The 26,860-nt window shown below is 45.1% G+C and overlaps 1 protein-coding gene across 1 annotated transcript; it reads right to left on the bottom strand.

Annotated features, from left to right (window-relative positions):
- Positions 1–2,907: 2,907 nt before the first annotated feature.
- Positions 2,908–24,578, bottom strand: LOC142586378 (uncharacterized). Its single transcript, XM_075697626.1, has 7 exons — positions 24,564–24,578; positions 22,706–22,904; positions 20,248–20,471; positions 11,509–11,820; positions 10,057–10,455; positions 9,156–9,415; positions 2,908–2,968 (listed from the first exon to the last, which is right to left on the bottom strand). The coding sequence occupies exons 1-7, from the start codon at positions 24,576–24,578 to the stop codon at positions 2,908–2,910; spliced, it is 1,470 nt and encodes a 489-aa protein (XP_075553741.1).
- Between the last annotated feature and the right edge of the window lie 2,282 nt (positions 24,579–26,860).

Below are 26,860 nucleotides of genomic sequence, written 5' to 3'. Positions count from 1 at the left end.
AGGGTCGACGGCACAAAAGAGGCGTGCATAACAATGATAGTGATGAGCCCCAAAAATGGCGTGCACCAAGAATGGAGGATGCACCAAGAGTCAGGTGGTTCGTGGAAAATAATGCCAACACCGACTCACCGACGTCGTCACTGCCAACAACGACGTCACAGTGACAACTCCGCGATTTCTGTTACATAGCCGTGCACATGATTCGCACAGAGGCTAAGTGCCGAGTATATGAGCACTCCGTATGTCTAGAAAAAGCCTGTACTTTTTGCGCGAGTCTTGTAGGTGTATATAGATAGGGCTGCATCATTTCACCCTGTACACCCGTTGCAGAATTGTTGTGGTTTCTGAAGGAGACAGTTCCCAGCCGGGAACTTCAAAACGACTCACCAAGAATAAAACCAAGACGCTAGTATCGCAGCAACTCGTGAAAGAATGCGGGCTTAGTGTGCAAGCCAGGCACACTTACTTTCAATGGCTACATAATACTTCTACAAACCCTTCACTCCCCTCCAAAAAAAAAATAATAATAACCGCTGGATTCTCGGTCAGTGCCATTATTTGAGGAACAAGCAAGCAAGCGAACAAGATGGTGGTCTCCACTGTAAAAGCAACGTTACTAGAACTGCCGGTGGTTCTTGTAATGTCGCGTGAGAGAATAGTGCAGTTGCAGAAAAATGACGAAGGAATAGATAAAGTCAGATTTTTTTTTTCACTCCGGTTTCATATTAAGCGCCATCACGATCTAGAATCGAACCAGCGATTTGGTCCCGTAAAAACAGTCGTTCATAGTTACACAGGAATCGTACGAGCGGACGGTTTAGCGCCGAGCTGCAAGTATGGCCTGACAACGAGCATCATTTGTTTATAGTTTTTAGATCCGTTTGGAGAGATAATGCCTAATTTTCTTTTAATAACATTGACTACGTGATGAGCTTAATAATCGATAGGTTCATCCTAATTTCGATAAGTAATTCAACCTCGTGACAAACATGGTAGCATTTCTGTGGGATAAACAAATTTTTTACACGCAATGTTTCACCTTACGTTGTTTTGGTCATCTGCTGTGTTGCTGAATTGTTCTATTCTTATTTGCAATAACGGCTAACCAACTAAAGACCGAAGCACATTAGGAACGTTCGATTGGCTGAAACATAAAGAAAAAATAGTTCCGCCAGGAAATCACTATTTTTGCGCTTTTCCGCCCTCTCGTGCGCCAGCGAATCGACGGAGTCAACGTCCTTCCTCTGCAATTCTTCAGACTAGTGGCGCCATCTCTCTCACAACCGCGTCACTCGCACGGGAACTCTGAGAATTCTACTGCTCGAAATTACTGCAATTTTCGGGAACGAAGACGAACGCGACTGAATTATGGAGTCGTTTCGTATTGTTCTTGTTGTTCCAGAGGGTCTGAGCTTTTATAACAAGGTTAGTGTGGAGGGCAACGCGGGCAGAAGCGCTGTCCACACACAGACACAGTTGAACAAGATGTAATACGCACTCGCCAAGGTTTCGTTTGTATATGAACTTGAGGTGGGCAAATACTTATTTCTCGAATATGAATCAAATACTAATAGTAAGTATCGCATATTGAATGGAAAAATAGAGTAATCAATCCGAGGACGCATATATTTCACTGTAGGAATATTTATTTCGGGCAAAGAATACAGTGATCTATCAGGGACAAGGGATCAGTTTTAAGCACAAGATGGCTAAGTGTGATTAAAAGAGCCGCACAATGGCATTATAGCTTCGTCTAAAACAAGCTTTCCAATAACGCTAAATAAATGGCTGCCGAAAAGAACGCGTAAGTTGTGAAAAAAAGAAAGAAAAGCTGCCGAAAGGTCTGTGTGTTGTAAACACATGTAAAATGGACCATTGCAAGGAAAACAGCCCTAGTTTATAGCGTAAAAGATAAGTCTGCTGCATCATGCATGACTAGCCTGAAGGCAGACTACAAGTAAAGCTCACGGTTCTCATGCAGACTTCAGCAGTGACGCCAAAAAGAAAGCTTGTGTTACCGCCTTTGTATGTACATTGCTTCGAAAACATTTGTCGTTGTGTCATATCTGATAATTTATTTATTTAGTGGACAGAACAAGCCTTTAACAGCATACTTTGTTGCGAAATATTTTGTTAGTTTCCAGTGTTCGAAAATATCGAATAGTTCCGTTTCAAATACGAGTAGGAACAGTTAGTGCGCAATATTCGATTCGTATTCGAAACTTCAAATACTCTCTCACCACTAATCTGAACGTTTCTTCATAACGCAAGTCATTTCCCGATATTTGAAGGTGTTATAACGCTCAGTCTGAGTTGCATCTCAAGAATCCGTTTTTTTTTTCTGTTTCCCTTCTTTCTTCCTTTCTTTGTTTCTTTCTTTCTTTCTTTTCTTTTTATTTTTATTAATTTTTTTGCAGGCGCTTCCCTGCTGCCATATGGTGTCTGTATGGTAGCATGGCAGTGCCTCAACAAAAAAATTCCTGAATACCATTCCCATTACTGGCAGCACCCTGTTTACAAAAAATATAGCAGTTGACATTTTTATTATTGAAACAACTGATGGTTGTATGTCCGAGTTACAACACATATTGAGCGTCATAGCACATTGAAAATGCAATGTATACTCATATAAACATATAAAAAGGTTTTCTGGTGGCGAAGGCTCAACACAAAGCGATATAAGTAATATGCCTTGTGAAGCTTAGCCAATTATATATATATATATATATATATATATATATATATATATATATATATATATATATATATATATATATATATATAGAGAGAGAGAGAGAGAGAGAGAGAGAGAGAGAGAGAGAGACTTTTTAGGCAGTGCTACAAAAAACTATAAAAATTGAGGAATCGCTGAAAAATTCGTCCGGCGGGTGCGATGCGCAGCCAATTTCACTTAACAGCAGCAACAACAACAACGATGCTGACGACGACAACAACGACCACTGTTGTTCTAGGTGTAAAGCATGCATATAGCATAGTCATATTCACATTCTCGAAGGGCCGATGATTCTCAGTATTCGAGGTAGAACTGTGCTGCATATTCAATATTCTGAAAGAAATAAATCTATTTTTTTTTTAAACGAATGATGGGAGACCGTCTGAACGTACGTTATCGCAACGAGTACCACCAGGAAGTGTCCTCAGCCTTACATTGTTTAATGCGGTGATAGCATTATTTCCGCGTCGTCTTCCACCAGATACCCAGTGCTCAAAGTACACAGATGAGATTTGCATTTGCGCCTCGGAATCTTCTATCAAAGCTAATGAAATCATTAGGGGACGTATAAACAGAAGTGAACAATTTTATTCTACAGCGTGGCTGAGCTCCTCCTCTGAAAAGTCCGCGGTGCCGCTTTTTTCTACTAAGCGCTTAAAAAAGATTTCAAATTATACATCGACAACAATGCTTTGGAAATTGTTGTAAAAAAACCGTTGCCGCTTTCTCGGAGTAATACTGGATAGCAGGCGCTTTCTTCTTGCCTTGAGCACACACCGTTTGTGGAATACACACGCATATTATTAACAGTGATCCAGGCATGTACCCAAGAGGGGGCACCGGGGGGGAGGCCGCCTCCCCCCCCCCCTCCCCGCTCCACGCCACCACTTCTCACACACATTCCTCAAGCGCTGCCGAATCAATGTTGATTTCTTGACAGCTATTCGGCGGTCAACATTTTGCTGCCTTTTTCACTCCTTTTGGAAGGCGGTAGTTACCGGCGTCTCCTGGGATGTGAAGGCCAGTTTCCTCATCAATTCAGAGCCCGCGCGATTAGCTCCAAATGTATTCACTTGTCACCGTGTATTCAAATGTCACGCGCATCGTTGTTGCTTCGTTAGTTCAACCATCTTCGTTTAGACTGATCCAGGGACCAGGAAAGGGATTCAGTTCGTGGTCAGCTGGTCTGTATGCACGTAGAACGAGTTGCGCCCAGAGAAAATGTCAATTGCGTTTAACTTTTCTTTTTGTTTTATTATTTCCTCGAGTGACTGCTCACCGCGACGCTGGCAGATCGTCGGAATTATATACCCGTGATATGGGTTAGATAAGGCGGAAAATAAAATAATGCGAGACAGTGTCTATCACCAAGCCCTGCAATAACCCATAAACTCATAGGCAATATAGCTGTCATCCGTTAACTCGTCTAGTTTTTCCCTAATTGTACAGCTCTTTTCGTGCAAAATTGCCAGTTGGAAACAAGAGTCGCAGACGATTTGATAAATGAAGCGGTCTACTAAGGAAGAGAGCCACAACAACAGCCAAACAGGAAGGAAAAGCAAAAATTAAGGAAATTAACAGTTGTTTATGAAAATATTTATGGATCAACATCTTTTTATTTAAATAGGAAGTAGAGAAAACGCCGCCAGAAGTGGAGGGCAATTCTGTGAGTTCTGAATGAAGCTTCTACAGTTATCATTCGAGCCGCCTAACATAGCCACTTCTCTGCTGTGCTTGTGTAGATGTTTTTCTAACCTTCCACGGTGGCCGTAGTAAGTGTAGAATCGCAGCGTCCTGCGCTATACGTGGTTGTACGCGACTGGCGGCCACGCATCGTTTTGTAACTTCCCAAATAACAATACGAGTCGGTTGTGGCACTTAACTTGTTAGAGCAGTAAACAAGGGATCCAGAAGAACTGTGATTGTTCCGCAAATATATATTTCTGTATAATTCTTCCAGGGCTAATTCAAAAAGCGCTGCTATAGCCGGATACAACTTAAGTCTGCAATGAAGCCCCGCCCATGCCTTCATAACCGCCAGCCACTGTTCCTCCGCGAAGCTGCAAATAATTCGTACTTCAAACTTCTTCTGTTACCCAAATAAGGCGGTAACTACAAAAATAAAATTATTAGCGCGTAATTTTATACCTTTTCCCTCTCATATTATAGTGGAATGGCGAATGCCTAATTCTTTATTCAACTGAAATAACATGCTTGCTTCGCTTGTTGTGAAGTTTCACTTCAGTTGGCAGTGAAGTTTCATGAGTAAAACGGGCTCATCCGTGAAATGAACTGCACCGCGGACTTTTGAAGAGCGAAATGCTCAGACTCCATACATTTTGCCCATGTCTGTTGCACACCTCATTTCTTCCGCCGATGAAAAGACTCTTCAAGAACAGCAGTTCGCTCCGGAGGTGTCAAGTATACGACGCCATTTTCAAAAGGCCGCATGACGACGATTTTGTTTGCTTCTGTGATTGGCTGGCGGAGTAACACAACTCCGCGCGGTCCGTGTGCCTTCATTGCCAACTGCTGTTTTTTCAAGTTCTATTCGACTAAAGTAAACCTTATTCTACAATTTGGCTTCTTTACTTGTTCTTGGCAGTGTTCTTCCTGCGCTTCTTTCCTGCTCGAGTCCATTTGACGTGGTTCTTTGTTTGCCAAGTGAAGGAGAGGTGTGTCGCGCGGGCGTACCTGTAAAATACACCTTATTTCATTTCTTATTTGTGAGTTTACGCGTTCTTATGACGAATGGCGAGCGTTATTCACATTTGTACTATTAAAGGTACCCAGATTATTTGCATAGAAAAGTTACCCCCCCCCCCCCCCCGAAAAAGATATCCTGGGTACGTGCCTGCGATGATCTATCTTTAGACGCCAGAAACAGGAGCAGCAGATACAGAGAAACAAACCACTGTTTTTATATCGAAGTGGCTTCTTCAGCGATTCTCCTGTTGCCAATTTCAACTGCTTCAGGAACATGTCCGAATAAACTCGCTCCATACCATTACCTCTCCGACGAATGGCTTCTTTTGCCCCCGCAAAATTGTCATCGTGCATAGGTACCATGACAATTTTTTTCTTACATGCATTTCGTTTTAAATCTTGTGCCTACGAACCGTTCAGCACATCTAAAACACTTTTGTAAAACTGTACTCAAGATTCGTAAAATTGTAGAACCAGCGAAAGTTTACGAAAAGTTGGGGAGACTTGGTACATGTGCAAATAAAGTGGACCTACCTTTGACCGTGCCGTTCTCCATACATTGCTATGAGGGCATGACCTCAGGTACTGTGCAAGATTTTCTTTCATATTTCTTTGCGTGCAACTTTGCTTCTAACACTGACAATACATGAGCGCTCGAACATTATTTATTTATTTATTTATTTATTTATTTATTTATTTATTTATTTGTTTGTTTGTTTGTTTGTTTATTTATTTATTTGATTTGTACTGAGTGTGCATGCATTCGAACTTTGATATTTTTTTTTACTCTGGCTCTTAGCGTGACATCACATCACCCACCACCACTTGATCCTTTTCATTTTGCCATAGTAATCAGTATTTTTTTTTACTAATTAAATCATTCATAGCACCTTAGCCCATATGCATGTAAGTGAAATGGTCTAAAACAAGGTACGTGCTTCCAAACTCCCCAACTGATCCCCCAGCTAAACATATGTATCTCTACAACAGCAACGACGACGACGACAACGGTGGCACGACGGTGACACGATGAAGGCACGACGAAGACAACGACTAGACTGCCTGAAAATATTTTGCATTCTCGGTGTATCTCGGCGTTTCTCGCCGCAGCCCGTGAGGCGGCGAGAAACACCGAGATACAATACAAGCAGCAATGGAAAGGAAACCCTCTCTGTAGAGAGGGCTACAGAGAGGGTTTCCTTTCCATTGCTGCTTTAACAATAATAAAAACGCGAAAGAAAGAGCGAGGCAGTCTATATTAATACTTAAAACACAAACAAAGTAAGTAAATCCTGCGGTCAACATAAAATCGGCTGATGATGAGGAAAAATTAAGAGAACAGTCTGCTATCGCGCGCAGCTTTCTTCCGAAGAGGTTATTCCTCATCGTACACTCACTAGTACCACCGCCGACGAGAACAAATAACAAATGCAGATAAGGAGTATATTTTTTCCTTGCCTCAAGAGCTTAAAAGTATCCAGGCACGTGGCACTGCCATGAAAACGCCATTCGATAGCAAAAAAAAAAAAGAAACAGAAAGCGACGTGCCGTTTTCCACGAGAGACCAAATGATCCGAGACTCGTTGCATTAAAAAGAAAGAGCAAATAATAAAGAAGCTCGATGGAAATGAACTTTGACGGTGACCAAGACCAACACCCAGCCCCACGTGCAGAAAAAAAAAACAAGCCGTGTCCTCGCTGCGTAAAAGCGTCTCCACGAGTTCGACATTTCAACTAAATGTTTAACGTCTGATGTTTTTCATCTTGAAGACAGTTTTGCATTATGAATAACGTGATAACGTAACAGGAATCACCTTAAGTATGATTCAGCTGCGCCGCTCATCACTGGGCAGCACTGTTTAGTGTGGTTTATTTGTAAAATATTGCTTCTTTTCGGTTCTCTTCTTTTTGTTCTCCTATAGGTGTTACAGAAGTGTCTATCACTTATTTTATTTCTTCCTTCGCGTTTATAGTGTAAGATATCGTTAACAGCGTGTGCGAGCGCCTTCCAAGGGCAATGTAACCGCTGCCAAACCAAGAACTATTTTGTCTTTTCTTCTTTTTTTTTTTTTTCAATGAGCAGGCTTGAGGATTTGCTTTGGCAGAATGTGGTGTGAAGCTGAAATCGGGCAAGTACATCGTTCCTTTTCTCGTGCAAGAAAGCAGAACAAATGAAATAATCAAATTGTGACGTTTAAAGGGACACTAAAGAGAAACACCAAATCAGTTTTGACCGATAACGTATTGTTTCAAAACTCCATTTTCCTTAATTGAACGTGTAAGAGACTGTTTACTAGAAGAGAAAATGAAGGCCAAGCTGTGTGTGTATGTATATATATATATATATATATATATATAATTTCGTGCCGGAACCTTAGGACCGGTGGGTTAGCTTGGCGTCATGGACTTCATCCTGCGTATTTTCACGTACAGATGGTGCCTAAAACTTGATAGTCGTGACATGTTTCCGGCTCCGCAGTACTTTCCGCGCACGCTCAGGTGCAAAAGCATAGCCTTCGAGATGCGTGCTTAATATCCACAGGCACCTATTACAGGCACGTAGATTTGGACACCACCTACTTGAGCCTTCGTGGCTCAGTAAAAGTTCTCGAAAAATGCTAAGTTCCGTCTTTGGCTTATTTAAAATACACTGTAGTCCATTTTTACAATAAACATTTAACTCGGTATATAGCAGACGCCGTGAAAATACATGGCGCCATTGTGAGTTGGTGCGGGTGCTTCAAGGTTTCCGCCAGTTTCTCTGTTATTTTTGTTTCTTTTCTTGCAATACCAACCCTCATATCACAGGGAGAGCGGCTTTCTCTATGTTTTATAAGCATAAGTTCCTAAACCCCTCAACCTACTTTTTTTTTTAAGTGTACCTTTAACATTCCGAAACTGCAGAATGGACTATAAGGGGTGCCCCCCGTAGAGGATGGCTCGAAAACTATTCTGACTACCTGTGGTTCTTTCATCATCATCATCATCATCAGCCTGGTTACGCCCACTGCAGGGCAAAGTCCTCTCCCATATTTCTCCAACAACCCCGGTCACGTACTAATTGTGGCCATGCCATCCCTGCAAACTTCTTAATCTCATCCGCCCACCTAACTTTCTGCCGCCCCCTGCTACGCTTCCCTTCCCTTGGGATCCAGTCTGTAACCCTTAATGACCATCGGTTATCTTCCCTCCTCATTACATGTCCTGCCCATGCCCATTTCTTTTTCTTGATTTCAACTAAGATGTCATTAACTCGCGTTTGTTCCCTCACCCAATCTGCTCTTTTCTTATCCCTTAACGTTACACCTATCATTCTTCTTTCCATAGCTCGTTGTGTCGTCCTCAATTTGAGTAGAACCCTTTTCGTAAGCCTCCAGGTTTCTGCCCCGTAGGTGAGTACTGGTAAGACACAGCTATTATATACTTTTCTCTTGAGGGATAACGGCAACCTGCTGTTCATGATTTGGGAATGCCTGCCAAACGCACTCCAGCCCATTCTTATGTGGTTCTTTAACGCACATTTAATCTAAGTACACGAGTTCTTTTTTCTTTTTCTTTTTTTCCATTTCATTACCCCAGAAATACGGCCGCCACGGCCGGCATCAAAGCCACGCCTCCAAGATGAGCAATGCAACTATGCCACTGAGCCAATGTGCAGCGAAGTGAGCAGACGTCGTGTTGTCTTTTTACAATATGTACAATATATTTTATTAACAATGGCGGTGAGGTGAGCGCCGTGAAGTCCCGCGGAAGGCCGCGGGCGCGTGAGGTCAACAATATATTACACAATCCCGGAGAGCGTGGCACCTGTGCCTTTCTGCGTGGTTCATTCGAGTGCGTGAAGACGTTCTTGCGCTGAACCATGGCGGGTGTGCTCTGGATGCAGAGGCCCGCTTGCTTTGCGGCAGGCAGCGTCTCCAAATTCGCCGCGGTAAGCGCAGTGGTCGGCTGAATCACAGTGTGTGTTTGGGAAACCTGCAAGAAGATCAGTGCGCGTTTGTTGTCAGGTTAGAACTCTATTGAATACGAGTAGCCGCAACTCATGCATTTTAACTTGCGAATCTGTTGTGCTTACGGAACATTCAGATAACTCAATATTGATGTGAGACATCTACATTTATGTGTAGTGATCTTTAAACAATCCTTATTCCTGAACTTATCGGTTGCCCTATTCCCATACAAGAATGTATAAGCACATGTGGTTTCTCTTATACTTATTTTTTGTCCTTATAACATTATCGGATGGTACGAGAGAGTTTTGTGAAAGGCGGCTCATGTAAACTGAAGTAGAGCTGGAGATTGCGAGATAATCTGGATTTGCATCGGGGGTTAATGCGCATTCGTATGCATTCGTTAGCTTTAACAGTTCCCGCCCATGCTCCCCAGCTTGCTATATTGTGGCGACCTTATTCCAGTGCGTGTCCCGTTCTGTCTCCAGTGTCTGTCCTGAGCGTCTGTCCTGTGAAATCTTTCTTCACCCCTGCTGTTAAACCACTCACCCGTTTACGATATGTTACTCGAGTGCTTCTTGGCTAGCTGTCATTTTAGGCTACGAAGCAAAACGCCTGCTGCCGCCAAAATAGTGGCCGGCCACCCTCATACAGCGTCTAACTCACCCGCTTATTGCCATCCACCGCCATGTCCGTGGCCTCCTCCGCCACCGCCATAGCCGCCTCCGAATCCGCCGCCGCCGCCGCCTCCTTCGGCGACCTTGACAACCTCGACGCTGTGAACCTGCGCACCTCCGCCGCCGCCGCCGCCGCCACCGTGTCCACCACCGTAGCCTCCGCCTCCGCCGTAGCCGCCACCGCCGACGGGCGCTGCGTGTGTCTTGGTCTCTTCGTGCACGGGGACTTGCTGCAAGTTGGCACCGCCGCCTCCGCCGCCTCCGCCGCCGCCATGGCCTCCGCCGAAACCGCCGCCAAGACCGCCGCCGAGACCGCCGCCGAGACCGCCGCCGAATCCTCCACCATGTCCACCGCCGAAACCACCGCCACCGCCGCCGCCGTAGCCACCTTGACGGCAAGCGCGGGAATTTACATTGGACGTGTCATCATCATGAACATTCAAATGATGTCAACTGCTGGAAAAATTCTTTAATAATGCTTCCTTTATACGCTCCTCCAGCATCATAACGTGCAACTGCGACCTATTCTTGCCTTTCTTACGTATTCTCCGCTTTCTTTTTTCAAGCCGTGCCGAATGTATCACACTAACGGGGCCACCAGTTTCCTGTTTTATGCCTCAGATGGTCAATCTGCATCGACATTTCTCGTCAATTACGGCTAGAATATTGCTGGCATAAGTTTACCGACTATTTATTATTTATCATAATCTTTCTCACACCTTAGTTTCATGCTAAATGTCTTACCATTACACTCTCCTTGGGAATTTCTTTCAAGGCTCCAGAACGCGTCACAACTCGTTTGAGGTAGGCAGTGTCAACTGTAGTTTGTGGCGCAGTCAAGACCCTGACGAAAGTTACCAATTCCAACGTACTCCTCATGATTAACCAGCTAAAGCGACGTGCCGATAGCGATTTCTTCTTGCACCAATTCTACTGGTTAGTTTCCGTATGCGCTTACTGGATGCAACTGCAGAAACCATATCGAACCAGGGCTGTGACCATTGTCGCAAGGAATTACTGCACCGAGTTTTGAGATCCCAAAAGTGCAATGTCACAGCATGTGTTCGTTCTAGAACACGACATGTAAAATTTAAACCTGAACACGAGTAGGCCGTGACCTCTTTCTGGTAGATCAAAAAGAAGGTGCTATTGCACATTTTTTCCCCATGTGGTTTGCTACTTCTTTTTTAACAGGACAAACGTTTGGGTGAGTACGCTTAAGTTCATATTAAGGAACAAAGCACATACAAAAACATGGTCAAGAAAGAAAGAAGCACACAGGACCTGCGCTCGTATCGTTGTCCTGCCTCCCCCCCCCCCCTCCTTTCTAGTTCGTGTTAATGATTGCGCTGTGTTTCTTTAGAAGATGTTATTTCTTTGTCGGCGACATTAAACTAAGGATTCCCTCTGTCACAACTGCTAGTTCCCTTATTTCGCAAACCGCTGGCTGACTCAGGCCTTCCGTCCACTGGTATTCGCTCTTACCTCCGAATCCACCACCGCCACCGCCTCCGCTGGATACAGCCTTGACTTCGTACACCTCATGACCACCATCGCCGCCGCCGCCGCCGCCGCCGCCGAAACCACCTCCAGCACCGCCTCCGAAGCCGCCTCCGAAGCCGCCACCGAAGCCGCCTCCGCCTCCTCCTCCGCCACCGCCGCCCTGAACTTGGGCTTGGCCTTCCATGGCGACCACGTAGCCGACGGGGCCGACGCGGGGCCTGATCGGCTTGCTAGGGAACTTGTTCGGAATCTGTAGGTCAGAAAAAGAAAGATAAATGTATTGAGACTATGATCGGAATTATCACCTTAATCAGCCCTGTTACGTCCACCAAAAACTGAACATCCTACTAAACTCTGTTCAGTTGTGCCTGCCTTCTGCGTAAGCCAAATAATCTTTTGGCTAAGAACGTTCGTGTATCACCCTTCAATTACCCCTTGGCTGTACTTGCTTCGCTTTCCCTATCCGCCGTGTTATTTGCATATATTCCTGCCTCAAACGCTTGAAGGGAGTAGTGCCGTAGTGTCACCACTTTGATCAAATGTGTATTATATCACGCTACTCATTATCACTATTGCTACTTGTGTTAAACAATTATGGGGTTTTACCCGCCAAAACCATTTTCTGATTATGAGGCACGCCGTAGTGGAGGACTCCGGAAATTTCGACCACCTGGGGATCCTTAAAGGAACACTAAAGGTTAATATTAAGTCAACGTGTGCTGTTGAAATACCATCCCAGAATCCTCGAAACGCTTGTTTTGTGCGAAGAAGAGATTTATTTTAAGAGAAAATGCGTTCTGAAGCATCCGCGTACCTCTAGCGCAGTTCAAATCATCACCCGCCCTCCGATCGAGGAGTATTGACGTCATGGTCTCATAGTGACGTTGCGTCGTCTTTGAGTAAACCGGCTCCCGCAGACGGCGCTACGGCTTTTCTGCGCAAAACGCAAACGCGCGGCCTGAAACAGAGCCAAGACAGAGCCAACAGCAGCGCGAAAGCGAACTATGGTGGCTAGCGGAAGGGAAAGCGCTCGACGATAAGCGTGTTCCTTATTTTATGACGCCAACTCCGACGCTCGCTGCAATGTACGACCCTGACAACGACACATTGGCTCGCAATGCTAGGCTCGTTCAGCACAATGCTAGGTTTAGCGATTTAAGCACTGATGAACGTGACCTGCTGCTGAGGGCTCGCGCTGCCGGCGTCGTTGCGTACTACTACGCCGGCGGCCTGCTTTGAAAGGCACTCCACGCGACTTCAGTAAGTCGGCGTTGAACTCGTAATCCTCTGGACGAAAGTGCAGCGAGCAGACTATGTGATTTTTCGGCTCTTTGCCAGCGCGCTGTGGCAGAGGTACGGCACTCAACCACTTCGAACGGAGAGGTTCACTCATTGGCACGCAGTGATAAGTAACGTTGGATTCGCCGCTGCAACTGCCCTTGGCCAAGTTCCGCGGACCGTTCGCACATCCCACGACATCGCATGGACGTGGCATTCTCAATCGTGTCATGCATTTACCTCAATTTCTCGGTTACTAAAGCTCTGTTCGCGATGATATTGACGCCTTGGTCATTCTAGAGCATTGCTTTATCACTTTAACTTGACTTTCTGGTAACCTTCAGTGTCCCTTTAACGTGCACCTAAATCTAAGTTTGTTACCTGTGTTCGTAAGATGGTTCTCGTTCCGTTTGAAATTCATCCTCGCCGTAGCTGGTTCAAGCACTGACGCAGTGTTGTTGTTGTTGTTGTTGTTGTTGTTGTTGTTGTTGCTGTTGTTGTTGTTGTTGTTGTTGTTGTTGTTGTTGTTGTTGTTGTTGTTGTTGTTGTTGTTGTTGTTGTTGTTGTTGTTGTTGTTGTTGTTGTTGTTGTTGTTGTTGTTGTTGTTGTTGTTGTTGTTGTTGTCCGTCTTCTTCTTCTCGGTCTCCAGGGTCACAACACGCCAAGTAAACTGAACTGAACGCATGGCGACTGATTGCTTGGTTGTATTGAAAACTGTGAGAACTATCGAGTAAATGACTTCACAATTGGTCAATATAAGGGCTCTAATCGATGTTTCCAAGATTCAAACAATTCCAGAGAGAGGAGCTCAAGCAGGAGCTGGCTATGCATTACAGTTAGTGAGTCTCTCGAAACGTGGCGTATACAGCGCAGCGAGTTCTCTGGACGAAGTCTGTGAACGGACGTGTTGCCAGCCGCGCACGTGCCGAGCCTGCCGTGGCGGCGAAGCGGTCGGTGTCAACCGTGAGGTCAGTTCACGAAACGAGGGCGCCAGTGCGCGCCGCGAACCGCCATCGCCCTCGCGTGTCCCGCCCGGAGAGGCATCGCCAAGCGCCGCCACCATCGAGGGCGATTATCCCGGTCGTCACGCGGAAGTTATTACGAAGCAGCTGATTTGCTGCTATATTCCCGTGGCCGGATATCGCCCACTTCTATATCGTGCCGGCTATAACAAGGAAGATCCAAACACGCATACACACAACAGAGGCACGCCGGGCACGGTATACACGACGCATCCTCTAGGCGCTGTGGCATTTTCTTTACCGGGCCTTACTAACGGCCAGCGTCCTTATCGAGCAGTTCGCGCACGAAAGGCTGTCTTTATTTTAGACAGTTTTTCTTTCTCCGTGGTTCTTCCGCAAGTTCGCGGCCGCGTTCGCTCTCTCTTCTACTCTTTACGTCCGTCTTAGTTCTCTTTTCTTCAGCAAGGCCGCCGAGCTCCTTCTGTGCGCGGTCGTGAGCCGTGTGTCATGTTTCCGTCCGTGACGGCGAGGAAAAAGGAAAACTTCAGATCATATCTGATTCGGCGCTCACACTCGGTTTGTCAACATAGGAAGTGGAGTCTGGCTGTTCAAATTAGTTTTTGGGGACACAGGTATCATCCAGGTTGTTGTTCCGTACTCAGCACACGCTCTTTCCAGTATTGTAGACGGTAGCGTGTCTCTGCCGAAAATTGATATTGCAACCCAAGTGGAGCCTGATCATGATAATAATCATGGAGTGCTTTCAATGTGGTGCGCTATGGGTTTATGCCAAAATAAAACTCCACGTGATGAACAAAGAACCAGGACCAACAACGCAGCCGGGCTTTGCTTTCATGTGCCGCTGTAAGATTGTGTTGGTCCATTGTTTAAAGCAATGAAGAATATACTGATGCCCTAAAGGGCATCAATATATCATTAGCCACTTTAACTGATAATACACAGGCAGCTGCTATGCCTAAGCTGCAAGGTAAAGGGCGTTATTACTTATATTTTGTTCTCGTGTAAAATTTTCTCTATAATGGAGGAGACATTGTACTTAGTTGCATTTCACAAAAAATATATTTTTGCCATGGAACTGGAAAAAAGTCATATCGATATGTAACCACGGTCGACATCAGAAGCGTGTCAGAGGCTTATGTTCTCAGAGAGTTGTAACACGAAATTAGCATATGATGACCGAAGTGTTATTCACATAGCATTGTTTTGTTATTTTCACATAAATGACTACCAACCTTTTCACGCGTCAGAATTAGAATGTTGTGCGCTGAAATTCGACTATATATTCCGAAGCGGCTTATCACTGAAACAACCTCTGGATGTTGTCCAGCCCCAGCTGCTTGTAGAGTTATTAAATATCCCAAGGCGCCAAGTGTCCTCGTGTTTTCCGTCTGGTCTGCTATGTCTGTCTTAAAGAAATTTAAGGCAGACATATAAGTGCAGCGTTTCGATAGCTGTCGAAAATAGAAGCATGAATGTATACTGGCTGCTCCTTTCCAACAGTGTAATTTTTGAAGCTAGCGCGCGCATTTTAAAGAAAAGGATTTCTCAGCAATTAAATTGAAACTGAAGCGCAGCCCCAGGGTTATTGTGATCTGCTTTTTTTTAACAGTTATCAGTTCACATCTATTTAATGAAAGAAAACTTCACTATAAGGGAAGCAAACGATTGGAAACGTATTGATGTTTGAATTAAGCATTTCAAATCATTTTAACGATCAAATTGAGTTCAAGTTATTTAAGATATTTAATTTCAATCATGAATTGCAAATTACTTTCGCATGTATGCGCAATATTTTCTTCAGAAAGAGAAAAGAGATATCCAACCTCATTAGATTGAGTCTTTTGTTCCTATACAGTGAAATGTACTGTAATGCGAGTTCCATCGATGAATCATTAAGTACTTCTGAATGAACCCTGTCGAAATGATATGATTTTACTAGGACGTAGAGCGGCAAACTTAAACCAGTCTTTCGTTTTGTGTTTTTCTGGCTTACCAAGACTGCGTTCATTGTAACAATGGCACTTTTGGTATCCCGGAAGTGCCATTTACTAAACCACGTATACTAATTATTAATATTAAGTGCTCATTTGAACACGTTTAGGTACACCTAATCAAAATAGGTAGTTGGGAGAGCTTGTCCGAAGTTAATGATCTAAAAACAGCGTAAAGCACCGAAATGCTGAAAGAAAATGGTATTGTGGTCAAACGAGCTACAGAGGCACATGCTTTGACTAATAAAATTCGATTATCAGCCAGCATTTGTGTCTGTAGTTATTTTCTTTACCACATTCCTATTTTTCTTCCTGCACTTCGGTGCTTTGCACTGCTTTTGCATCAAGTGTTCTAGGTGGTTAAAGAACGTTCGAGTCCTGCATAGTATTCTCCCCGAACGCAAGACATCGCCTCCACCAAAACCTCCCGATGCTATTGGGCAGCTTCTAAGATGCACTTCATCGGGTAAGCTATGCACGAGCACCTCCTGTCATATGCCATAACCACTATAGCGCCTTCCCTGCCTTTCCTTCTTCCATGCTCTCTCTCTCTCTCTCTCCTCGTACAAGTACGATTCAGAGAACTCGATAGGAATAATCATGGATGTGTCGGATTCGAACGGAGCAGTATTTAAGCTCGCAAATGCAATTGAGAAGCATATTTAGCGCCAGCGAACAAGGACCGAAGGGAGACGATGCGCTAACTTCAACAACTCAATTTTCAGCCAACACCCACCCATTAAACCTATACACAGGAGCGCCACCTCACCCAAATTTTAACCATGCAAAAAAGCCGTCTCCTTATCTAACAAGTCGACTGAAGGGGCACTAACACACGTATCACTATTCCGACAGATAGCCTGAGCCTTAATAATCTCTCACACATCTGTGCTTCGCAAGAACCCAGCAGGACCGATACGCCGGCGCACAGCCGCATTCCTTAACAGTGAGTTGACAGATGACCGTATTGCGTATTTCTCACGTTTAGATTATGTTCTCGTAACCGGTCATTAAGACACTTTCCTGTCTATCCGATGTATTTTTCCCACAGGACAGCGGAAGCTCGTAAACAACAGCTTCTACGAAGCCCATTGGTGATTTACGATGATTCGTAGAACGTCCGACAGCTGTTTTACAGTACGGGTCCGTTAACCCTAAGACTGCCGTTAACCATAAGACTGTTGAAGTTAGCGCATTGTGGTGTTGTCTCCCTTTTGTCATTTTTCGCTGGCGCTAAATATGCTTTCAAGTTAGTTTACCAACACGCCCAACAAATGGCAATGCTCAAATGCAATGTTTTGTCTAAATCACAGTGGCATTAGCCGTAAGGCTAGGTGTGAACGGAACGTGTTGAGATTTCCCGGTGGAATGCAGTGACACCTACTCAATGACACATAGTGCTTATCTAAGAGCACAAGCAGCTCCTGGTGCTATGAAAGTGTGCGTCTTAAGACATATACAAATACTGGGAGCCTCCTATTGCGCTTCGTCTTTCTTTGAGTTCAGCAACCATAGTTATCATATTACTAAATTGTAGATATCACACTGATAAGTACAAACTTCATATTGCTTTAGCGCAGAATTTACAAAAAGAACAAAGGGACATGAATGGGACAGGCGCCAAGTAAGTAAGCACATATACGATTTCTATACGATATGCATAGGTACATAGACGATAAGTAAATATACGGTCTTGCTCCACGGACGTGTACCCATCGTTACCACCCCGTTTCACTTACACAACGTAGATCGTTCGTTTAAAAAAAATCCTGAGCCCAGCTGCTCCGAACGGTTTTCTGTCTTCAGCTGTATCTTGCCTTTTTTCGTTTGTCAGCTGTATTTATATTTATCCCTGATAATTGCACGCGTATTCCTCTCTATACGTTGATTCTTATTGCTCATTCCGTTAGTCAAAGGAAACGCCTATCTCAATCCCCGTTTCTAAATGTACAGAATGAATCTCTACATTGTGTTCAAGTTAAGTGGAACTGCTAAATGCTGTACATCGACTTCTCGAACATCAAATCATCATGAAACCTGATTTATAAGAATATCCCGTAAAAGGAGAAGAACAATAAGCAGTGTAAAGAGTTGGAGAACACGATGCTCTGAATAGCGAACTTAACATATCGTAAGTTTTCTGCTAGTGCATCTGTACTGTGGTTGTTACGGATCAGAATATACATACATCTACTTTTCTAGGTAAGCCACTGTGCGAGATGTCTTGGAATCATAGATGACATGGCACAACAACAAACGGGTTTAGGAAATGGTTTGGAGGCCAAAGTCACTTGTAATTCTCGCATCAATAAATTGTGTCTGTGCAGGAATGCCGAGTTTTATTTTCCTTTGCCCATTGACTACAAACAGCTTTCTCCTATACCTCTGTCGTCAATAAAATCATTGGCTGCACCACTACACTGCACACGTTATCCTACGTGATGTACTTTGATTCTGCGTTCTGGGCTAATTGTGCGACGTTATCTTTCTTTGCCTTGATCGTATTCCGTGCAGTGACATTGCACTCGAATTACACACGTTTCCACTCTGTGCGCCTTACGAAACCACACTTGTTGGCCTTCTGCCTTTGTTTTTCTTTCTTTTTCCTTTCTTTTTTCTTTTTAGAACGAAGTTCTTAAGGCCCAACGGTTTTCGTGCGGCGCTGTGTGACACTGTGGGCAATATGAAACATAAATGCAGCGCAACGTGATTCAGAGTCCCGAATTCTCTTTAAACGTAATGATCGATGACTTTAAAAATAAAGTTACCTTTCGTATGTCTCATTCAAATAGAAAACAACTCTTATGCGTGTTTTATTGCCCAGTACACCGTAATGTTTGTCTCTGACGTCGCGTTATACCGGCTTCCCGTTGGAGGCTAGCTACGAATTTGTGCGGCCGCAACTGTGTATTCTGACGGCGTGTTGCTGCCTCGCAGCCCGTGTGGAAGTCATCCCTAACCACAGTCAGCCACGCCCTCGCTAAAATGCAGCCTGCCTCGGATCCGTCACTGAGAGTAGTCAGCTACGAGAGCGCAGTAGCAACTGCTGCTGCGGTAAAACGACCGTGGGCCAGCAAACTGACCCCTAGCCCTTTCGAAGGGTGTGAGAACACCCACTCCAAGGTGCGAGAAATCAGTTTGATGTATTAGTGGTAATATTGGCATACATCTGTGAGAGATTTCTTTCTTTTAAGCGGGGCATTCTTTTCAAATGAACCTAAGTTCTTTCTGCCGGGTATCTGACTGTTTTCGTGGGCCGATTTAGAAAGCAGTGCAGCTAACAAAACGCCTGAAATAGCGTCCTAGGACTGTATTGAGACAGCAAAGTTGTTATAGAACACCTTGATAGCCCTCGATATGATCTTCATACCCGGTAGAGCACTGATAAAACAATGTGCAATCAGTTATCGCTTGACACATCCGGTCTCGGATTGCAAACATGGCCACCTGGGTTCTCCCAGAAGTGCGCATTAACGTCAGTGACAACGCACCTTGGGCTTGCTTCACCCTAACCGATTATTCCACCAGTGAAACAACCAGTAATGACACCGGGGAAGACACAGTCGGAACCACAATCAGTGAACCGATACACATTGAATAATTATGTCGTGATGTACAATAGTACATAGCCTAACTACGTAAAACTGTAGTGTTGTCGATAATCATCGTCTCCAACAATACAATGTCATATAAACTTTTCTTCTTCACAACCTGTGATGGATGTTGCGCTTCAAGAAATGAACATGGTTCGTAAGGGCCCTTACACTACGAAACAACAATGCTTCGCATCACGTTGCGCTCAACTGTAGTTGTGGCTGGCATTTTTTTTTAACCGCAGAGTCATGTTAAAAGATGTGGCCGCATTCCAACAGTGCTTCCACTATCTGTTAGGTTCATTTCTTTGCTTTCTTTCTTTCTTTCTTTCTTTCTTTCTTTCTTTCTTTCTTTCTTTCTTTCTTTCTTTCTTTCTCTCCTTTCAGTTTGGTCCCTGCATTACCATCTAGTGCTTCTTTTTCCGTCCCTCTCTCTTTCTTTAGTTTCCTTCTGAGTCTGTATTCTGATCACAAAATAAACCCTTCTGTTAATAGTCAGTGCTTTCTACTGTCCGCCTTCTCGAGTCCCGCCTCTCACGCATTTCCTTCGTCCCGTTGTCATTGTTTTTCCATCTTTCCTGTTCGTGTACTCTTCTTTCCTTCCGCACAACTTTAGGGTTTCCCTTCGCACAAATGTCACACCAACTAGCCCAACGATTTACTATTCCGCTGTCATTTGTTCACGCAAGATACCAAACAACATTACTTCTCGGGTTAGCCTCCCTTTCTTCATTTAGCTATTCTCTCTCTCTCTCTCTCTCTCTCTCTCTCTCTCTCTCTCTCTATTTCTGTTATGGTGTGGTCCACGTCATTCCGTCTGCACCCACTGTACCTGAACATGCTGGAAGTCTATGGGCACCGAGCTGGTGTCGACGTGGGCGGTGAAGCGACGTAGCGTAGTGACTAGCCTGCCGCCGCCTCCACCACCTCCACCGCCACCTCCTCCATTCTTGATGACGATGACGTTGGCGGTGTCTCCACCCCCTCCTCCACCACCGATGGCACCTCCGCCACCGCCACCGCCTCCGCTGACCACGGTTGAAGGAACTTCGATGGCTACAAGGGAATTGGGACACCGCTCTCTGAAGCGTTCAAGCATGTTAGAAAATGTGCGGTAAAAATGTGAGCAGCACAGAATTTTTTGTTTATGTGCATAACCTGCACGTCGCATGGTACATACAGGTTGCAATCATTCTTTTTCCTATAAAATTCTTGTCGTTTCCTTTATCGTATGCTACTGAAACCACCATGGTATCGACTTGCTGTTCTAATTCTGCTTTTACCGTGTAGTGTAGGAATATTTTTAAATTAAGTTTTTAACTTGTCCTGTTAAGAATTCATATCAGCGAAGGTAGAACTTTTGCTCCTGTATTGCTTTTATTATTCGCTTTTTTTCAACCGTCGTATTTCATGTTCTGCTTTGTTCAACGTAAAGTGGGGTTTACTTTATTTTAAACAACAATTTATTGATTGTTGACCCTCGTATGATTCCATAAGTTTCTTCATCTACCCGCTACTTCAATGATCCTCAGTTTCGGAACAGCAAAAAGCCCTTAGCTTCACACTCAGCAGTCAACTACACCACTCATCAACTGTCTCACGAAATTGAAAACAGACGTAGACACCAGGAGGCGCACAGGACACACGGAGCGCTTAATGTGTCCTGTGTCCTTGTGTCCCTGTTTATCCACGCTAAAACGATTTCTCTATTTATTTATTTATTTATTTATTTATTTATTTATTTATTTATTTATTTATTTATTGTTCTCCATAAAGACACATATCTACTTGCCTCCACCGCCAAATATCAAAGGCATCGTTGCCTGAAAGCGTGCTCCTTTGCAATAATACACATGTAAAGGTGAAGCCAGCTTTCTTCCGCACATGCATCAACGTTTCGGGAAATCTCCCATGGGCCTTAAAAATAGTTACACTCTAAGGCTATCATCATTGTCGTGCAGTCTTAAAGTGTACAGCCTTTATAAAAAGTAGGTGGACTACTTCGCCAGCCAGTGAAGTGGTTGCTAGATCTACTTGTAGTGCATAGATTTGACTAGATGACGAATTTAGTTTACTTGGGTTGGCAGAAGTAGCTGGCTTTTAATGTTGAGAGCATAGGGCATCAGGAGCCACACTGTCAAAGTGCTAAATTTCTTCGCGATTGCGATTAATTACGTTAATTTATCCCTGCTACTTGCACCTCACCTTCAACGCCCTATATTTCTGTCCCTTTAGTTGCTGTTCACGTGGTTCAAGCATATAACGCTAAATTGTACTGCTCCTTTCTAAACCTTACTTTTGGTACCGTTCTGCACAGTGTTGTGTTTTCCAAGTTTGGACAGTAGTACGTCAATCATAATTAAAGTAGTAGCCTCATGAATTTTAACAATTTTTAAGGCCTTCCTAATGGAAAAGGAAACATGCTTTGAACCAAATTGTAGGTATACTTATTTACCCGTAAAGTGTTACTCAGCCTTCAGAGCGATTCATGCCAGTCTCGTGATTACATGGACTGATATAAACACCATGAAATGATACTCAATATGCAGGGAACTGTAAACATAAACTAAACGAAAGGTGTAAATAGCATGTGGTAGTCACATTATTTCTCTGTTTGGACCGACTCATGACAATGTTTCTAGCTGCAAGCTCATCAACTAGCTTCAATCTAGCAGAGAAATATGCGTTCTTGTCATTGTCGGCTGAATTTTCTACGTCGAAGAAGACGACAACGACGTATAACGGTGTCTGGTACAAAACAGAAGAAAGCATAAATTAGGGTACCTCGTGATTTAGCCAGCAGTGTTTTAGGTGCTGAGGCCGCATTACAAACGTAGAAGGCCCGTTAGGGCATCTACCGGATCACGCGAACATCCACAGCCACATCTTCACTTTCATAGCGTTCACGTCCCTACGATTGCGACCAGCGAAGCAGGAAATCGGGCCCAGCGTACCTCTGTGAAACGCCAATTGCCTTAGTGCCTACGTTGCATCACTCTTTTCGCCATCCAAACGTCTTTTATTTTCCATCCCAGCATATTTAGCTATATACAGTAATGGCTGCTTCAGATCTTCGTGACCTCGACACATCTAGCATGTGACATGGGACAAAAAAGGATGAAAACATTCCATAGATTAATCTGCACCTCCTTAACTTGTAGTAGTACGTGCCATCCCCGGTGTGCTGGACTCGACTGAACATAATGAGCTCCCATCTAATCTTGGCAAAATTGATGCTGGTGTATTAACGGTGTGGCGAAGAGAGAGCGAATAGTAGCAGAAAATGTCACCTTGGACGCTGACGGCGTGGCCGCCGCCTCCGCCTCCTCCATGGCCACCACCGAATCCACCTCCGCCGTGGCCTCCACCGAACCCGCCGCCAAATCCGCCGCCGTCACCACCACCGTAGCCACCGCCACCGAAGCCTCCGCCGCCGCCGCCAAGTCCTCCGGCCAGGGTCAGACCCCAGCAGAGGGACAGAATCAAGCCCTGTTGGTGTTCGACAGTCCGAAAAGACAACACTTTGTAAATGTCAGCGCTGCGTTGGAGGCATTTAGTCTAAACCATGCCCGTCAAATATTTTGTTATTAACAACGCCACAGGATATAGGGACGGAGAAAGAGGCAGGAACGGCAGATTAGGCACCGTTCAGCGCCTTTTTCCTGTTGTTCTGGCACCTTTCTCCGTCCCTGTTTCTTTTGGTGTTCTTAATGAGCCGACTTGTCCAGTTTGCCATTCTCCTAGTACTCTCGTCAGTTGCCAACGCAAACATCGGTTTAACACCAACTGGCATTTCGAAATACGCGCAGAGTAGTAGCAGTGCGATATGTATGCAGACGATTAAATTTACAAGTGCTGTCTGGGCTCGAAGCAGCTTTAGAGACTGCGACCAAGACACTGTCAGTGCACTGGGAGGCATTTTTAAGACTGCCACAACCCTTAATTCAATCAAAACAATGCAGGAGTGCTCCTTTCGCGCACTCTAAAGTACTGCGACGAAGGCGGTAGCTGCGCTGTTACGTTCAACGTCCTTGATATGTTTTCGACGGTGTTTCTAATGGTTTGACTTAAGAAAATCAGCGGCCTGTGTGTATACAGTAAGTTAATTTCATAGCTTTGAACCCCACAAACGCAACTAAGGCACACCGAATAATTAGCGAAGAGGGACCCATGTTTATTCCGGAAATAATTATCTATGAAAATGTGCCTTAAGAGTCAACGCTAAGAACTTGTCATCCTTGCAGCGGTCCCTGTTATGAAGAAGTTTGTAGCTCCGGAGATTGCTATGTGCTCTTCTGGCTCCAAACACCCATAATAGTTACTACTACATTGTGGGCGGACATATCTGTGTCGCTTTCAGAGAAACGGCAACCAGAGGAAACATTCGAGATATCTGCGTAGGGACGAAGTTGCTTCATTTCTAGGCGCCAATGTAGATAGGGCTAACTTGTACATTACGATGTTTATCTAACACACATGTAGAGACCTCAAGCAAGCACATTACTTGGCGAAAATACAGTCACTAAAGTAGAGCGGCTCCAAGGCACTAGCAAGTGCAACATCAAGGAACCGTTTTCATTTCCACGAATGACATAATTGTAGATTAAATATCTAAAACGACCCCATACACCCTCTGAATTGCAGTTACACTGTATAAAACTCCTTCCTGCAGATGTTTATCCAAAGGGAAACTTAAGACCCAGTATCTTTTTTTAAACTCCTATGTGACACAACCGGTTCTGAAGCCGTTGGAGCCTCTTAGCATCCCAAAAAAAATTACATGTAGAGAAAAACGAAGATGCTGGTACTGTTCAGACCACTGTGTATACTCGCTCTGAGCTGACTTCTCCCGACTCATCCACTGCCCCAACGCCGTGCCATCCCGACCGGCTCTTCCTCGTATTGTCTGCGCGCTCGGCAGCTGTGGGAAAAATAGAGACGCGCCGGCTCGGCCGCGTGTTTTGGCTGCCGCTGGATCGCGTGTCTCTGCGGTGCGCGTGCATCTGTTGCCCGCTTCCTCCTCGTCGCTTCCTTCCTGCCTGCCTTTTCCACGCGTCCGGTTGCCGCCCCGTTCCGTCCGTCGCGCCGCGCCGCGTTTTTCGTCGTCCGACGTCGCCGCCGCCATAGGAAGCGACCACTTCCTCTTACCTTTGTGATCGCCATGTGTCTGAGATCTCTGTGCTGCGCCGTTTCGGCTCGGAGGCCTCGCTCAGCACTGATGCCGTGTCTCGGGTGGCAGGCGGCTTTTTATAAGGACTATACTCCTCTCTCCTGACTCTGCGCTGCCCGAACTGTTCTCGGTCCGGGGCGAGGGTACTCCTCGTTGGTGTCGGATGGTGGGGAGGAAGGAACCAGAGCCTGTCCGCCGTACGAGAAGAAAGCGGTAAGGAGGCGAAGAAGAAGCGAGCGAGGAGTACGCGGCTTGCTTTCACTAGGGAGAAGAAGCCGCCGGACCCACATTTTCACTCTCGTCGTCGTTCCGTCCGGTGCCCCTTCTTGCCACTTCCCAGGTCCGGCCGGCCAGGAGAGGCGCGCGCGAGGGGTCCTCGGCGTCGTCGACCCGTGCGGAGATCAAGCAGAACAGAAGGTGTAACCGGCGTTTGCTGCTTTTTTCTCTTTCTTTTCCTCTCCCGACGGGCCGCCGCTGCTCACTCGGGAGGGCGGAACGAGAGGCGGGCATAAGCGAAAGTCCGCGTTGAGGCGCAAAATGAACGAGAGCGAAAACGGGGGTGCGAGGGGTGCGGTGAACGCCTGGTAAGCGCAGGTTTCCGGATCATCCTCGCGCCATGTGTGACGCTCGTTTCTGTCTATAACTGCGCTGGTTGCGTCGTATACGTAGTGGCGCGCATCGCTGGAGTCTGGTAGCGCGTGCTGGTTCTGTAGATCATAAAGAGGGAGAAAAAAGGAAAGGCCATAAGAAATTCTGGATACGACATGAAGGTAGCTCGCCTACCCCGATATACGCTGTCCAGCCATACTTACGACTTCAGCGTGCTCCACTCATAAGGTGTAATGTCCGCACGCTTTAATATTTGTTCCTTGCGCGGCTAAAACAACTGCTCAAGATTGCCCATTGGGATGCCATCGATCGCTCGTACTTTTTTTTTTTTTTTTGCTAAGGGAAATGTGCACTGCGTCAGCAGTGCACATTGTTTTTCTACGGCGCAGACCCTCTCAGAGACCGCTTTAGGGCGCATCATAGGTTTACAGACGTGAAAGCTCACTTGGGTGTGAAAAGAACAAGTTTGGTTGGTCACTGCTAGGCGTAGGTCTAAATATGAGCGACTACCTTCGGAAAGGCTGTCAACTGTGTTGCTGATCCGGATATGCCTGCTTACAGATGTCGATATTTTTGTGTTCTAAAGCGCTGTAGCCAACGAACATAAGCTGCTGTCGTTATGGCATATCAAATGCCAGAGACGAGATATGAATCTGTTTCTAAAAAAGAACGTGGCTGCTACAAGCATTCTTCTCGCCTTAGTTGCATATTCATGATTCACTTTTGCAAGCTTTTGACCTACAGCCGTACTCGCACTCTATAGTGCCTTGTCGTCGTATTTGACACACCATAGAACATAAATTTTGTTTGTGACATCAGGAGTGCACTATACAATCTTTAGGAGTGCAAAGTGCACTCTTTATGTCACAAACAAAAATTCAGGTTTTCATAGAACAACTCATAAACTTTTTAGAAGAAGGATTCATGATCACCACTCAGCCTCTTGAGTCTGTGAAGAAATACGTCTACCTAGCTCAATTACTCACGGGGGGCCTTGATCATGAGAAGGAACGTTAAACACGAATTAAAATGAGTTGGAGTGCACAAGGCAATCATCCTCAAATCCTGACTGGAAGCTTACCACTGTCCTTGAAAAGAAAAGTGTACAATCATTGCATTCTACCGATGATAACATCTGGGCTGAAACTTGGAGATTGACAAAGAAGCTCGAGAACGAGTTAAGTACCGCACAAACAGCGATGGAATGAAAAATGTTAGGTGTAACATTAGGAGACAGGAAGAGAACAGTGTTAATCAGAGATCATATGAGGATAGCCGATATTCTAGTTGACATTAAGAGAAAAAAATGGAGCTGGGCAGGCCATGTAATCCGTAGGGTAGATAACCGATGGACCATTAGAGTTACAAAATGGGTACCAGATATAGAAGTCCAGTCGAGGAGGGCAGAAGATCAGGTGAGGTCATGAAATGAGGAAATTTGCAACCGCAAGTTGGAATCAGCCAGCGAAAGGCAAGCGCAATTGGAGTTCGCTGGGAGAGAACTTCGTTCTGGGGGCAGGGGACATAAAAATAGGCCGATGACCATGACCATTACGACGAGGGCAATTTTTTTAACTCCTTCAACGCACTTTTGAGAGAGAAAATACCGTGCATAGGAACTGGCACGCTCGCCTTTGTAAAGTTCTTGCTGTACTCTAGCAGGATA

The sequence above is a fragment of the Dermacentor variabilis genome, chromosome 6, assembly GCF_050947875.1.
Source record: "Dermacentor variabilis isolate Ectoservices chromosome 6, ASM5094787v1, whole genome shotgun sequence".
Taxonomy (NCBI): Eukaryota; Metazoa; Arthropoda; class Arachnida; order Ixodida; family Ixodidae; genus Dermacentor; species Dermacentor variabilis.
Note: the sequence above shows the minus strand (reverse complement) of the source record. Positions and strands in the feature narration are given on the sequence as shown.

Coding starts and splice junctions, on each gene's coding strand:
- LOC142586378 (XM_075697626.1), bottom strand. Junction 20,472..22,705: donor CCACGCCGTCAGCGTCCAAG/GTGACATTTTCT, acceptor ATTCCCTTGTAG/CCATCGAAGTTCCTTCAACC. Junction 11,821..20,247: donor TAGACTTCCAGCATGTTCAG/GTACAGTGGGTG, acceptor TCTGACCTACAG/ATTCCGAACAAGTTCCCTAG.